We start from the raw sequence: 15,449 nt of genomic DNA on the forward strand, positions 1-15,449 counted from the left end.
GGGATGATTTAACTGGGACTTGGTCCTGCTTTGAGCAGGGGGTTGGACTAGATGACCTTCTGGGGTCCCTTCCAACCCTGATATTCTATGATTCTATGATTCTATGATTCTGACCTCTTTTCTGACTCATTGCATAGAGATCAGAACAAATACAATTAATTAAACAGCAACTAATTTAAAAAATCGAAGGAATAAAATGGGAAGGGTGAAAGGAAAACACATCACCCTGCTCTGTGGCATGGGGGAACCACAAACAGTGTCTCTGGGATGCCAGGGCAGTTCACAGTCTGTTCCTCACATGTCCCAGGCCTCCTGCCCAGGCCCTGGCGGTGCTGCAGGGATGCTGCGGGTCAGACACGTGCTCTGGTTGTGGCCCCGCACCCCCAGGCTGGAGGTGGCAGGGCCCTTCTTTCCAGCGTCAAGCCCCCACCCCCCATCGGGGTTATGATCCCCCTGCAAGTCCAGCCTGCAAGGCCTCTTGGCTGGGGGCATCCCCCTGCACTGGGCCCTCTGCCCAGGGGCCCCGCTTGCGCTTTGCTGGGCTAAACCAGCCGGTCTCCTCTGCGCAGCCCGGCCCTGCCCCGCCCCTGCCGCCCGGGGACCCGGGGCGTGGCCCCACAGTGAACCTCGCACAGCCACTTCTGCCCGGATACCGATGACGAACGGCGGCTGCCTGCCTGCTGATTGGAGGCGGGGGCCCAGGCGGGGAGGACAGGGTGGCCGTGGGTCCGCTGGTCGATCGCACCTGCTCCCCGGTGACCGTCCCCGGGCGGCGCAGGAGCCATGCGCTGGCGGGGGCTGCTCCTGGCGCTCTGCGGGGCGGTGCTGGCTCCGGCCGCGGCTGGCGGTGAGTAGCGGGGGGGCTGGGGGGCCGCTGTCACACACCGGGTGTCTCGCTCTCAACGCCGGGGTGCGCAACCTGGGCCGCCTGCCGCTTCCGCGCTGGGGAAGAGCCGGGGGGGTCCCGCTGCCATAAGAGCGGGCGCGCCCTAGCAGAGCCCCACTGCCAAGCCCCCCCCCCCCCGCAGGCCTGGCCTCTTTGGGCCCTGGGAAGGGGCGTGTGCGCGCATCCCCCCCTGCCCCCCAATACACTCACACGCCCAAAGCTCTTGGTCTTCGGATTTTTATTTCGTGTGAGTTTTCCTGGGAGTTTATCCGTGTTACATACAAAAGGGGGTGAAAACCAGTGCCCAATACTAACTTCCCAACTTCTGGGGCAATATCGGGGTGAGTACTGGCGGTGGGGGGAACAACAAAGAGGGGGAAATCTGAGTATTGAAAGTCAAAGGAGCCTCATAGGGTGGTTTATTTCATGATCTGCATTGAAGGGTATGTACATCTACGTGTGTGTGTGTTCAGGGCCCATCTTAGGGGAAATGGCGCCCTAGGCAAACTTGTATTTTGGTGCCCCTGGCTCCCTGCGCCCCCAACCCTCAGCATTGTGCCCCCTTCAACCCTAACTCGCCTCCTGCACCCGCGTGGGGAGCCTGATCTGGACGCATGGAGCGGCTGGCACTGCTGCTCACTCCCCCATTCAAACACTGCTTCTCCATGCACCCCTAGGGGCTGTGAGGCGGGGCGCAAAGAGCGACATCAGGGCTCCCTGCAACCCCGTCACTTTTCCCCACCTGGGCTGTGTCAGTGCAGGAAAGCAACAGCTCCTGATGCCCCACAGCACAGCCCCCCGTGGGGGGAGGGGGGAGAAAGTGACCTGGATGCATGGAGCACTTGGTATTGCTCTCTCCCGCCCCCTCACAGCCCTCTAGGGGCATGGAGGAACATATGGAGTGGGGGGAAGCAGTATCTGTGCATGACCACTCATGCCCCCTCATGTTCTTCGCTGGGAGGGAGCAGGGAGAAATGTGGGCGCCAGCCGCGTAGCCAGGTGGAGGGAACGGGGAGAGTGATCCAAAAAAGAAGGCGCCACCCACCGTGGCGCTTTTACTCACCCAGTGGCGCTCCCTCGCTTGCACCGGGTTTCTTCGGCGGCCCTGAAGGTCCTGCCGCCGAAGACCCGGAGCGCCGCCGGGTGAGTAAAAGTGCCGCAGCGGGAAAATTTCTTCAACAGGGGAAAGTTTAAAAGGCACCAAGACATTGACAAAGCACCACTTGTGCTCAGTGGGGGAGTGGCCGCTGCCCCACTCCCCCCTAGCTAGGCTACTGCTGGGCACCCCCCTCAGTGCTTCCCTGCCAGCTGGGAGCAGTTTCTGACTCTACACCAGCGGCGTGCACCTCTGCGCTGCTGCACAGCACCCCTTGGCCCACCAGCACCCCTGGACAGTCACCCAGGTGGCCCACCCTTAAGGCTGGCCCTGGTGTGCATGCACGTGTGTTTGTATCTTCCTCTCTGTTGCCTGACGTTAGCAGACAGCCTCGCCTTTACACTTAGACTTATTGTTAACAGAAATGCATCGACCTACTGTCACGGGCTGGATTTTCTTGCCCTAATCAGTACTTCTGTGTACCTGAGTGAGCCAAAATTGGGTGAAAATCGGTAATCACCAAATAACGCCCTACATGCATACCACAGACACGGCCACAGGCCACAGACGCCCCAGGTTCCGCTGTAAGCAGTTGTCCATCCGCTCCTCCCATCCTCAGGGCATTTGGCCATGTGAGGAGCTCTACAGGGGGCAGTTAACCCCCCCGCCAACTGACTCCCCTAATCAAGCCGCCGACTTTCAGAAGCGCAGGCTGAGAGATCATCTTTCCTGATTCCCCCTTGGCTCAGTGCCATGTGAGTTACTGATGGATCCCAGCTTGTCCCTCGCCCAGGATGGGGTTGAGGGCAGGGGGACGTGGCTGAGCAAGGGAAGTCTGCTGGTCTGCACTGAGTGACCCTCTTGTCCCCTGAGCAAGGGAGGAAGCCTCTGGTTAACTCAGCCTCTCTCCTGTTACTTTAGGGCACCACAGCCTGGATATACTAGTCACAGGAGTCATTGATGAAGAGGGGACCCATCAGTACTTCATGATCGCCAAGCTGGATGATGTTAAGATTGCATACTACAACAGCGACACGCAAGAGATCAGAACCACCCAGGAGTGGGTGGCTCAGGCCATGGGCTCTGACTATCTCCAGGAAAAGACCCAGAATTTCTGGAGGTACGAGGAGGGCTCTAAAAGTGATACCAGACGGTGGATGCAGCTGCACAACCAGACGGGCGGTGAGTGTCTGAGAGGTATTGTTATGAATGGACACAAGAGCTGCCCGCTCTGAATCACTCCCATTGGGGGATCGGGGCCTCGCTGCCCACACCAGAGCTGACTGGAAAAAGGAATTTTCTTCCCACAGAAAATTTGGTATTCCCAGAAATGTTTTCATTCCCGATCGGAAGGAAAAGTCAGAAATGGGAGGTTTCCCTGGGAAGGAAATTTTTCAGAGATTCCATCTTGAAAAATCCCTGGCAGAGGTCCGGGCAGCTGTGGGATCTTCCCTTTAAATTTCCCCAACACAAAACCAATGTTTTCTTGCAAAATTGCAACTTTCTCACAAAAAATTATAATTGTGCAGATATAGCCTTTTCCAAGGCTAACTGTGTCAGGAACCTTTAGGAAAGGGATAGAAAATAAAACCGAAAATACCATAATGCGTCTCTATAAATCAGTCGTATGCCCATGCCTAGAATATTGCGTGCAGTTGTGGTCACCCCATCTCAAAAAGGGTAGAATTGAACAGGAAAAGCTTCAGAGAAGAGCAACAAAGATGATGAAGGGTGTGGAACGGCTTCCAGGTGACTTAAAAAGATTAGGGCTGATGAGTTTAGAAAAGGGATGAGTAAGGGGAGATATGATAGAGGTCTACAAAATCATGACGGGTGAGGAGAAAATGAATAGAAAAGAGTTCTTTACCTTTTCCCATAATAAAAAACAGGGGTCACCCAATGAAATTAATAGGCAGCAGATCTAATGCAAACAAGACTAAGTACTTTTTCACACAACACACAGTCAGCCTGTGGAACTCCTTGCCAGGCGATGTTATGAAAACAAAAGTATAATTGGGTTGAAAAAAGAACTAGATGAGTTCCTGGAAGATAGGGTCCATCAATAGCTACTAGACAGGACGGGCAGTGACGCAACCCTATGCTTGGGGAGACCCTAAGCCTCCAACTATCGGAAGCTGGGAGGAGAAGGCAGGGGTGGATCACTCCAAAGTTGCCTTGCTCTGAAAACTTTCCTCAAATCTCTGGTATTGGCTACAGTTGAAGACCTTGGTCTTGCCCAGTATGGCACCTCTTATGTTTAAGGCTAGGATTTAGTCATGGGTATTTTTAGTAAAAATCATGGACAGATCATGGGCAGTCAACAAAAATTCATGGCCCGTGACCTGTCCATGACTTACGCTATAAATACCCCTGACTAAATCTTGGGGCAGAGGGGTGCTGCTGGTGGGGGAGATGGAGCACCAGCGGCTGCTCCAGCCGTTCCCAGGACCACTGCGGCTGGTCCCAGGACCGCCCAAGCAGCTGGCTGCAGAGCCATTCCAGCAGTGGCGGGTGTGGCTGTCCCTTGGGCCCCAGACCCAGCTGCTTGGGCGGCCCTGGGGTCAGCCACACTGGCCACTGTAGAAGTCACAGAAGTTGCGGAAAGTCACGGATTCCATGACTTTCCGTGACAGACACGGAGCCCTACTTATGCTCACTGGTGGAGAGATGCCAGGAGCTGAGTAACTGTCCGGCAGGATTCCAACACCTCGGTCCTTCTCATGGTTCTGCTCTGAACCCTCCTGCTTCTCAGCGTCCTCTGGAACTGGTCGCTCGCTCAGCACTGGTCAGAGATGGCAAAGCGCCGGTGTCGCTGCTCCAGCCGAGCGCCCCTCTGACCCCACCCCACTCTATGGACGTGTTTCCCAGATCTCAGCGCCCGGTCTGAGCTCTCTCCCTCCCCTGCCACCAGGGTTTCACACCGAGCAGATTCACGTGGGCTGCGCTCTGAGCGGCCAGGCCCCCGTGGACCCGAGGTTCCAATACGCCTACGATGGGAGGGACTTCATCAGCTTTGACAACCAGACGGGGACATGGGTTGCGGCCGAGCAGCTGGCCTTCCCTCAGAAGCAGAGCTGGGAGACGGGCAAGACGTGGACTCAGTACGTCCGGTGGTACCTGAAACAAGAGTGTCTGGACACCCTGCAGAGCCTGGTGCAGCAGGGGAGTGGGGTCCTGTGGCAGCAGGGTGAGTGAACCTGCAAGGAGCTAGCATGGGGTAGGAGAGGGGCACAGTCACACCAATGGGACTTAGGTACAGAGGTGCCGACTATCCAATGCTCCAGGGGATTCTCTGCCCCAGGCCTCCCCCCACTCCACCCCTTCCTGCCCCACCTCTTCTCACACCCCACTCCAACCCCTCTGCCTTTCCCCACCCTGTTCCACCCCCTTCCCCCATGTGCGCTGCCCCCTCGCTCCTCCCCCTCCCCCTGTGAGCCTCCTGCATGACACAGAACAGCTGATCGTGGGGGGCAGAAGGCGTTGCAGAGAGGGGGAGGCGCTGATCGGGAGAGCTGCTGGTGGGTGCTGAGCACCCACAATTTTTTTTCCTGTCAGTGCTCCAGCCCCAGAGCACCCATGGAGCCGACACCTATGCTTGGCTGTCTCCAGAAAGGGTGGTGTGGGTGGGCAGATGGACTGTGATGAAGCACACCTGTGTTCGATTCCAGCTCTGTCCCTGGCCTGCTGGGTGACCTTGGGCCCGTCACAACCCCTCTCTGTGCCTCTATTTCCTCATCTGTACAATGGGGATAATGAAGCTGACCTTTTTTTGTAAAGTGCATGGAGAATGAGCAATGACGAGCTTGCCGAGAGCTGCGGGTTGTTATCAGTGCAGACCGATTATTAGCTGGTGCTAGCAGTTCTGGCTACCTGGGGGTCTCCATTCTGTAAGCCCTTTCCTGTTGGCTTCCAGCTCCCTCCAACGTCGCCTTTTTGGGCTGAAACGTTTCAGTCCTGGGTTGTGAGTTGATCAATTTTGGCAAGTTTGAGCCGGAAAACGCCCAGCCGTCTGTGCGTGTGAAGGCAGCAGACTGGGAATGGGGGCGGGTGATGCATTTTGTCATTCAACAAAGAAAAAACACTTGTCCTGAGCTTCTTTTGCCCAGCGCTAGTGCCTCCTCAGCCGAGGGCAGAGACGTGGAAAGGGACAGGGACTCGGGGCAGTGTGACAGCAGGATTGAAGTGCCCGAGGATGCAGATAGGGGCCTGCTGGGATTTCCAAAGGGAGGCGCCTGACTCCCTGTGAAATCACCGGGGTTAGGCACCGAGGGGGGTTGGAAATCCGACTGGCCCTTAGCCCCCTAAATCTCACATGCGTGTTTGGAGGGCCCAGTGAAAACCTGCCTGGATGTAGCTGGGTTACAGTGCAGGAGCGTGTGCAGTGAAGGAGACCGGGGCCCAGGCTTCTGCTGGTAACTACCCAATTCAGCTACACCAATACTAGAAAGGATTAGAACAGAGGAGATTGACACCAGATTAACTAACTCCATTTACAAATCAATGTAAATGGATGCAGACCAGGTCTCTTTCACATGTGAGTACTACTCGAATTCAAACTGGAACAGGTGCAGAGAAGGGCTACTAGGATGATCTGAGGAATGGAGAGCCTACCTTATGAGAGGAGACTCAAAGAGGTTGGCTTGTTTAGTCTAATCAAGGAGCGTATGATGGGTCCACCTATGATGGGGTGTGGCCCATTGGCGACTGCCAATTTCAAAAATCCCCAATGGTCAGAGACAGGACATTAGATGAGGAGGGCTATGAGTTGCTACAGAGAATTCTTTCCCAGGTTTGCGAATACAGACTAACACGGCTGCTACTCTGAAACCTGTTTCCCAGGTGTCTGGCTGGTGGGTCTCATCCACATACTCAAGGTCTAATTGATCACCAGATTTGGGGTCAGGAAGGAATTTCCCGCCAGGTCAGACTGGCAGAGATCTTGGGGGGGTGGGGTTGTTGCCTTCCTCTACAGCATGGGGCACGAGTCACTGATGCTTTAAACTAGTGTCAGTGGTGAATTCTCTGTAACTTGAAATCTTTAAATCATGATTTGAGGACTCCAATCACTCAGGCAGAGGTTAGGGGTCTGTTGCAGGAGCAGGTGGGTGAGGTTCTGTGGCCTGCAATGAGCAGGAGGTCAGACTAGATGACCACAATGGTCTCTTCTGACCTTAGTCCATCAGACACACTGCAGGGCCTTTACTTGTTCTGTTACATGGTCCCAGCCCTTGGCGTCTGGCTAACACCCTGTGTCTCCTCCCAGTGCCCCCCAAGGTCTCAGTTTCCTGCAGAGATGCCCCCGACGGCTCCATCACTCTCTCCTGCCACACCAGGGGTTCTTACCCACGTCCCATCCACATCTCCTGGATGCGGGATGGAAAAGACATCCTGGTGGAGAAAGATTCCAGCGGGATCCTGCCCAACGCTGACGGCACCTACTACATGCAGTCATCTCTTGAGATCTCCCTGCAGGAGGAGGACAGGCACCGCTATGCCTGTCGGGTAGAGCACAGCAGCCTGGCAGAGCCTGTGCTTGTCTGGGGTAAGGGTGGGGCGAATGGTGGGGGCACAGCCCTCTTGGAGTTTCAGAGATGGGGTGAGCCCCTGTAGCAGAAGGGTCAATATCCCTGCCCATCATCAGTGTGAACTCTTCTAGTCTGGGGATTTGTGTGGCCCACAGAAATGGCCGATCCCTCAGAGAATCTGATTTTCTGGCCATGGTCGCATCCAGTGATGGTGAGTTCCACAGGCTGATGTTATTACAAGTGAAAGGCCCAGCTACTGTGTGGCGTGTATGGCTGGCAGTGCCCAGTCTTGTGCCCCATCCCTGTCCACCTCCTGACTTTCCTCTCCTCTGGAGGCCAGGTCTCTGCATAGGCCCTTGGGGAGAGGTTCCAGGCAAAGGCCTGTAGCTGACCCAGGGGGATGGCCCAGTGGGTGCTCCCCTCGCTGACCTGAGCTCTTCTCCATCCCACAGCCCCTGGGAAGAAGGACCCCCTGCCCTTCTGGGTCCTGGCCTCCATCGCCCTGGCTGCGCTGGTTCTGGCTGGAGCCGTAGGAGCCATTGTTACCCTGTGGAGGAGAAAATCAGCAGGTAACTGCTGGTCCCTGTAGAGCTGGGATGTATGCGGGGGTGGAGGGCTCGGGAATGGGGCAGCCCAGCCAGCCCAAGAGTGAATGGGTCCTCCCACCCCCACCCCCAAGGAGAGGTGGGGCAGCGCCGATCACAGTAGCCTGGTCCTGCTGGGGGCAGAGTGGGCTCTGTCGTTGACTGGGCATCTTATTGTGGGGGAATCAGTGGGTAGGGCTGGCCTCGGCGAGGTGCAGTCGAGGTCACAGGGAGCCTTCTGTCTGGGGAAGGGGGAGTCGGGGTCACCATAGGGGAGGGGTTACCCTGCTCCCCTGCACTGATCCTCATTCTCTGCTTGTGTTTCAGGCCCATGGAATCGCAGCTACGCTCTGGCAGCCAGTGAGTAAATCCGGGGTATGGGGCCCAGATGCCCCAGTGCATCATGCATCCGATGAGGTGAGCTGTAGCTCATGAAAGCTTATGCTCAAATAAATTTGTTAGTCTCTAAGGTGCCACAAGTACTCCTTTTCTTTTTCCTGAATTAGAAGTTGCTCGTGAGAGGGGTCTCTGAAGAGGAATGGGGAAGGGGGTTGGAGGGGCGGGAGAGAGGGGGGCACAGAATTGGATGGAATATCCCCTGTCTACCATGTGGAGCACCCAGCAGTCCGAAGTAATGCTGGACCAGGCACGGTAGAAAGGGGATAGACGGGATGAGAAGGTAAGGGGGAAGGATCCAGGGTCCGTATTGGTGAGCTGTCCTTGACCGCACCTTCAAAAGGGTGGTCTGGGCCCGGACGGAGGCTTGGGCTGGCCAGAGTTTTGCCCCGAGGAGGGATGTTGCCTCCTCCTACCACCCCTGCTTCGCCTACGCGGAGCGTCCTGGCGGTTCTGTGACTGGTAAGGCCGTGGGGCAGACTGAGGCCTAAAATGCCTGCACTAGGTAGCCAGTGTGTGGAGCCCCAGAGAGCGCAGAGTAGCCCTTGAGTCCTTCAAACTGTGAAGTTTCTTATCAGTTTTTTCAGAGAAGAGGAAAGATCCCTCGAAGCGGAGGTCCTGTATGGTCTGCTGGACCTCGTGGGGCAGTCCAGAGACCTGCAGCCAGGAGCCTCGCCTCATCATCACCTCCACGGCCAGAGTACACGAGGCTGCATCCGTCGCGTCTAAAGCCGCTTGCAGAGAAACCCGGGAGACCAACTTCCCCTCCTCCACCTGTGCAGAGAACTCCACCTGAGAGTCTTGAGGCAGGAGCTCTGCAAACTTAGCCGTTGCCGAGCAGGTGTTATGTCCGTAGCGGCTTACAATGGCCTGCTGGTTGGCTATGCAGAGTTGCAGGCCCTCGGTCAAATAGACCTTCCTGCCAAATAGGTCCGTTTTTTGGTGTCCCTCTTTTTAGGGATGGAGCCTTGGAACCCCTGGTGCTCTCTCCGATTGGCTGCATCGACCACCAAAGAGTCTGGGGTGGGTAGGTATAAAGGTGTTCGTACCCCTTAGACGATATGAAAAATAGTGCCGTTCGGTTTTCTTGGCTATAGGGGCCAGAGAAGCGGGGGTCTGCCACAATTTTTTGGATGTGTCCACTACCGTCTTTTATCAGTGGCAGAGCAACCCTCGATGGGCCGGAGGGAGTGAGGATGTCCACAACAGGATCGGACTCCTCCACCTCCTTGGCCTGTATCCCCAGGCCTTGAGCAGCCCATCTCAATAGCTACTGGAGAACATAATTGTCCTCAAGCGCCCGGGCCGTCGCTGTCCCCGCGACTGCTTCATCAGGCGAGGATGAGGATGAGAGGACCGGCAGCGGACCCTGCTTACCACCTTCAGCTCCCTTGGGGTCCCTTGGCACACTGTACTTGAGCTGCAGTGCCGGTGCTGATGGGGGATTCAGCCCCGCGGCCGATACCGGGCCTGATAAGTCCGGCGGTGCTGAGCCCGACGGTGCCGACGGGGTCGAAGCTGGAGCCCTCGGCGGTGCCGTTGCCTGGAGAGACTGTGCTAGAGCTGGTCCCGCCAGCGGTGCCACTCCCTCAGACGACAGTGCTGCTGTCAGCAGTGCCGACGTTGTCTGTGGCATGAAGGATGCCGAAGACACTGATGCAGACCTGGATCATGGACAATGGACTTGACCCTGGCTCTAGTGGTAAGCCCAGGGTGTCCAAAAGAGCCATTGAGCCGATGGCTGCCACTGCTGCAGCCACTGTGCTGGGTATGGCCGGTGACCTGGACCTCCTGCTCCACAATCTGCTGAAGCAATAAGAGTCCGTCTCCAACTCCAAGGTCTCCGAATAGGAGGACCATGGAGGAGCAGTACCCTGGGTTGCCAGCGAGCGGTGCTGCGAAGCTGGGGAACAGTGCAGCCCCTCTGTCTGCGCAGGCGGTGCCAGGGGTGGAGAGTGGTGGGCCATCATGGCTGGCTTGCCCTTGGAGTGGAACGAGGGGCGCGTGGTCACCGGCGACTTGTCCCTGCTCTGAGAGAGGATGGCACCGGGAGGCGCATCAGGTCTGTGGCCGCCTCGAATGCCTGCAGTGTCGACGGGAGGTGCACGTCCCTTGGCAGTCCGGGGATCAAGGAAGGTTCGGACTCAACTGGACCCTGGCTGGGGCAGGAGTCGACGAGACCCTGGGCAGCTGCTGGGAGGAGGTGGTCTGTCCTGATACATTCGTGGATGCTGCAGACTCCTTAGGTTTCAGATGAGGGGACCGACCCCTCTCCAGCCTCCTCTTCTTTACCTGCATTGGAGATTGAGAGTGGTGCCGTGCTGAGGTCGATTTCTTATGGCCCGAGCCGTGGCGGTGCTGGGGGGCCTTAGAGTCGTTAGTTGGTGCTGGTTGGCGCGCCGTTGGCGCCGGAGCACTGTGCACCAATGAGGATGTGCTCGGTGCTGGTTCGGTGGGTCCCAGGTCAGAGTGTGGCCTCAATGCTGCCTCCATCAACAGAAGTTTTAGTCTCTGTTCCTGGTCTTTGAGGGTTCTGGGACGGAAACCCTTGCAGATACGGCACTTCTCTTTCTGGTGACTCTCACCAAGGCACCGCAGGCAGGAAGAGTAAGGATCACTCTTGGGCATAAACTTGCCACAGTCCACACACAGCTTAAACCCTGGAGACCTGGGCATACCCCAGGAGGCGAAACGTTGTCAGAGGGGGATCCCCCCCCAAACCAACTAACTATTATTATAAAGAACTATTAACTAACTGAGAAACTATATACACGGTATGCTATCAGACACTGCTAAAACACTTGCTACAGGAGCGAGCGAAGTTCCAGGTAGCCGTCACCAGCGGATTAGAAGGAACTGAGGGGGTGGAGGGTCAGCAAGGCCTTATATTGGGTGCCATGAAGGCGCCACTCAGGGGGTGCCCAGGCTGACCCTACGGACGCTGCTAAGGGAAAATCTTCTGGCTGGCGTGCACGCGGCATGCACACACCTGGTTGGAATGGACATGAACAATCACGTGAAGAAGAACCTACGTTCCACTCCCTGCTCTGCCACAGCCTCCCTGCATGACCTTGGGCAAGTCACTTAAGGCCTGATTTTTAAAGATGCCTCCTGGGATTTTCAAAAGCACCTAACCAAGCTAGGCTCCCAACTGCCACTGATTGCAATGGGAGGTGCCTAATTCGCTTAGCTGCTTTGTAAAATTCCACCAAGTGCCTAGCTACATGTCAGGTGTCTAAATACCCTGCAAAATCTGACCCCAGGGGTCAAATCCCCTTCCAGCATCATAAAGCGTAAGGGGGAATGGGAAGGAGCTACGTACCTACTCCAGGTGCTTTTGATGTCCTAGAAGAGAGAAAGAGGGGAAAAAACAAAAGCTCAGTCCCACATGCCACAAGCTGATGATTGTTCCTGCTCTGGAGAGGACTCATTTTGCCATGCCTAGTTGAGCTCTAGATGCAGTTCTCTGTAGTTAGCACCTTTAAAATTCCATTCACAAACTTAGATGGAATGGGGCCCCAAAGCTTGCACCATGATTGTGGGTTTTCTTCTTCTAAGTTCTATTTTGCCTGTGCCAATGGCACTTGCTCAAACCGACTGATTAGACACATGAATCCCTGACTACCCCATGTAACTGCTGCGTCCAGAGCATTTGCCTTTCTCAGTCTAAAAGCTCCATGTATGCAATTCTGCTCAGCAATTCTGGAAGCTGGATTCATTCCCATTTCTTAATAGGCCCTGCAAAGAACTTCACTTTCCTAAGCTCCCCCTTTCTAGAAACTGGAGTTGTGCCTTTTATTGCTTCCATATCATTAGGGCCCTTCGTTTTCCGTTTTTATTTTAGCTAAACACCGATAATTTTCCAAGAAAACTTACCACAACAACAAAAACAGTTGAAAATCTGCGCAAAAAACTTAATTTTTCTAGGTAAATATTGGGGTTTATTTTGGTGGATGGAAACACGGGGGGGGGCAGGGGAAGTATTCAGTAGATTAACGCTTTGAATTCCGTTCATCAGTGTGGTTTGCTGCAGAACTAAAACAGAACTCAAAACACAACACCCCTCTGAGTTTAAGAAAACAATACATCTCTAATCCCCAAATAAAACTTTTCATTTGAACACTCAGTTGATTGTTGTAGACTTAGAACTATTAGCCTATATATATTCATATTTGATGATTGGGCCACATCATTTGCAGCGCATTCACTCAACTTCATCCTTTTCTCCTGTTTTTGTTTCTGTAACCCTTTTGAATACTTCCTTGTGTTCTGAAACGTATTCTGATACAGATTTTCATTTTCTTCCCATTTTAGTGCGTCAAATCTTTAACCCATTATCTGCTAACAGTTTGAAATGTTTATGTGGTGGGCGTGAGATTAATCAGTATGTTCAGATGCAAACGCACTTCGGAGCTTGCATGCGTGCCTGTTGGTTTATTGTGTGCATCTTCTTGAACAATACGTACTTACTTCAGCAGGCAGCTTTGCATATACACACACACACAGGCTAATATATTATCAAAATACAGCGATCTCATGCAACGTACTTTATTTTCCTAATAAAACAAGTTATTTTTTATATATTTGAATGATACAAAAGTAGGATGAAAATAAAAAAAACTGAATAATATTTTTTGTAAAACCCAGGAATTTAATGGTAAAAATTGGTTTAAACTGAAAACGAAGGGGCTTATATAGGATGTATCAGAAAGGCCTGAAACGTCTGCCTTTAAAACAGCAAAGCTATTTCCACACTGGAAATATTAGAAATGTCACATTTTGTTTTCCCTCGCTTTGCTAAAGGACACACTGACAGTCTCCATTGTGGAGTGGGAGCTCTCCAAGAACTCAGTAAACTCCAAAGCTAATCAATCAGAATCCCTCCCTTGCCTGGGCAGGGATCTGGGTGTCTCTAGCTGTCTCACCTGCAGGAATTCACTTGTTGGCTGCTGACACTTTTCTTCTATCTCACTGATCAAGTCACTGAGATGGGAAATCTCCTCAGACAGTTTGGTGACATTTTCATCCTGTATCTTCACAATTTCCTTCTACAACTCTTCCAGCTGGGCCAGTAGGAGTTGCCCTTGCTCCTCCAACAACTGCAGCAGTTGCTCAAATTCAGACACAATCTTCTGCCTCTCAGCTACTATCTTTCCCTGTAATGAAGAGACAAACAGGGAAAGGACGGGTCAGGGACTAGGGTTGCCACATGCCCAGTTTTCAACCAGAAAGTTCAGTCAAAAAGGGAACCTGGCAGTGTCCGGTCAGCACTGCTGACTGGACATTAGAAGTCCGGTTACCCACAGTAACTGGCTTCTAGCACCAGAGGATGGGAAGATCCGCAGCTGCTGCTGGGAGCCTGGAGGAGCACTCAGGGATGGCTCTGGGGGGGGGGAGAGAGAAGTACGGGCAGCTCCCCTGTCCTGGCCCAATCACCCTTCTACCCCCAGAGCATGGCTCACCCTCCCCCATCCTGCCCCAGTCACCTTCACCACACCCCTAGAGCTCCGCTCAGCTGGCAGGGGGAGGGAGGTGGAGAGAGCAGCAAGCAACAGTGAGAGGGGGAAAGAGGAGTGGGGCCTCGAGGGAAAGAGGTGGAGCATGGGATGGGGCATGTTCCAGCGTTCAGCGTCCGGTTCTCACAAATGAGAAAGTTGGACAGCCTATCAGGGTTCTGGGGAGAGTCTGGGAACAGTTCTTAGAGCCCTCTTTTCATTTCACCCTAAAAAACACACGGTTGAGATTTCAGGAGAACATGCCTGATAGTCTCAGCTGGCCTGAATGAACAACATGTTCCCAAGTGTCTTGGGGACTGACGCCTCCAATTCCCATTTTCAAAGTGACTTTTGGTGCTTAGGAGCCGAAGTTTCCTTGAAAGTGACTTTTGAAAATAGAACTTAGGGTAAATTTTCAGAAACAGCAAAATCATGTAGGAGCTGAAACCCATTTAAAAAAAGGTATAAGGAGCTGCTTTTCAAAGATATTTAGGGTCTAAAGAGGCATAAAAGCCCTGAAAGGGATTTTCAGTATCACTTAGGTGCCTAAGTCGCCTTGACTACAGAGGACGCCAGGTGCTACTTAGTTGCTTCGGAAAAATCTCACTAGGCCTCTCTCTGCATTTTAAGCTCCTAAATACCTGCGAGAATCTGGCCCTTAACCACTTGCAAAATTGTAAACCTCAGGCTCCAAAATCACTTAGGCACTTTTGAAAATGTCACCCAATATGTCGAAAATGATGAGTCTTCGAGTCTGAGTGGCTTAGTATATTCTGCTGATCATCTAGATTGTTCCAATAGCAGAAAGATTGGAGGGGGGGGGGTCTGACTCAGAATCAGAAATACATTGGCAGAGAGTTGTGGAGAAGACTGAAGGAAAGTTCTGCTGGTTATCCACACAAAACACCAGTTACAACATATACTGTGCAAAATGCTTTTTCTCCATCTCTTACAAGTTTCATCTGGCATTTTGTTAATTACATTGTCCCAGAGGACACCAGTCGTGTCTGGTGGTTATAGATGGAGATTCAGGGGGAGGATTTCAGAGATAGGTACCCAGTGGCTGCTTTGTAAGTCCTATTGACTGTCAATGTGAATTAGGCACCTAATCACCATACCTGCCTTTGAAAAAAAATCTCCCCTCAAATCAGTTTGTAGCTGGATTTAGACCCACTGATGTGTGGGGAATAAGATCAGTGCTTAGAGTTGAAACTGGAAGCCAGTGGAGGAATCAGCCCAGAGGGATGAACAACAAAGACCAACAGGATCACACCCTGAAAGGGTGAGTCTATAAGAGGCAAAGTGCTTGAGGTTATCCAATACATCACAGCTAACCCTGATCTAAGCTCGACCTTGCTCCTAGTTAGCACATTTTATCTCAGTTTAACTGGACAAGGTGAACCCTACACACCACACTAGGGTCAAATTAAACTAGGTTCAAAATGTTTGCCTGTGAGGGCCTTGCAC

General features: G+C 53.5%; 4 protein-coding genes across 7 annotated transcripts in view; 2 read left to right on the top strand and 2 right to left on the bottom strand.

Moving 5' to 3' along the window:
• Positions 1-15,449, top strand: part of LOC119843336 (butyrophilin subfamily 1 member A1-like) — a 1,931,986-nt gene that overhangs the window by 689,548 nt on the left and 1,226,989 nt on the right. The window lies entirely within an intron of this gene.
• The window catches only part of LOC119843287 (zinc finger protein 850-like), a 1,467,609-nt gene that overhangs the window by 98,805 nt on the left and 1,353,355 nt on the right, over positions 1-15,449 (bottom strand). The gene's annotated exons all lie outside the window — the stretch shown is intronic.
• Positions 1-15,449, bottom strand: part of LOC119843319 (zinc finger protein RFP-like) — a 555,398-nt gene that overhangs the window by 23,372 nt on the left and 516,577 nt on the right. The window lies entirely within an intron of this gene.
• LOC119843353 (class I histocompatibility antigen, F10 alpha chain-like) lies at positions 595-12,603 on the top strand. 3 transcript variants are annotated; one of them, XM_043496993.1, is made up of 7 exons: positions 595-847; positions 2,904-3,164; positions 4,894-5,169; positions 7,246-7,524; positions 7,960-8,076; positions 8,419-8,508; positions 9,066-12,603. In XM_043496993.1, exons 1-6 carry the CDS (start codon positions 784-786, stop codon positions 8,457-8,459), a joined length of 1,038 nt encoding a protein of 345 aa, XP_043352928.1. In that variant the 5' UTR covers positions 595-783; the 3' UTR covers positions 8,460-8,508; positions 9,066-12,603. The 3 variants fall into 3 exon arrangements, with proteins under 3 accessions (XP_043352928.1, XP_038228520.1, XP_038228521.1); XM_038372592.2 differs by lacking the exon at positions 9,066-12,603 and having other exon boundaries at positions 8,419-8,564; XM_038372593.2 differs by lacking the exons at positions 7,960-8,076; positions 9,066-12,603 and having other exon boundaries at positions 600-847; positions 8,419-8,564.

Source organism: Dermochelys coriacea, chromosome 14 (assembly GCF_009764565.3).
Source record: "Dermochelys coriacea isolate rDerCor1 chromosome 14, rDerCor1.pri.v4, whole genome shotgun sequence".
NCBI classification, from domain to species: Eukaryota; Metazoa; Chordata; order Testudines; family Dermochelyidae; genus Dermochelys; species Dermochelys coriacea.

Bases quoted from the DNA above. Each gene is read 5' to 3' on its own strand.
- LOC119843353 (XM_043496993.1), top strand. From the start codon at position 784: ATGCGCTGGCGGGGGCTGCTCCTGGCGCTCTGCGGGGCGGTGCTGGCT. The intron at 5,170-7,245 runs GTGAGTGAACCT...GTCTCCTCCCAG, and splicing joins TGGGGTCCTGTGGCAGCAGG to TGCCCCCCAAGGTCTCAGTT. The intron at 7,525-7,959 runs GTAAGGGTGGGG...TCCATCCCACAG, and splicing joins AGAGCCTGTGCTTGTCTGGG to CCCCTGGGAAGAAGGACCCC.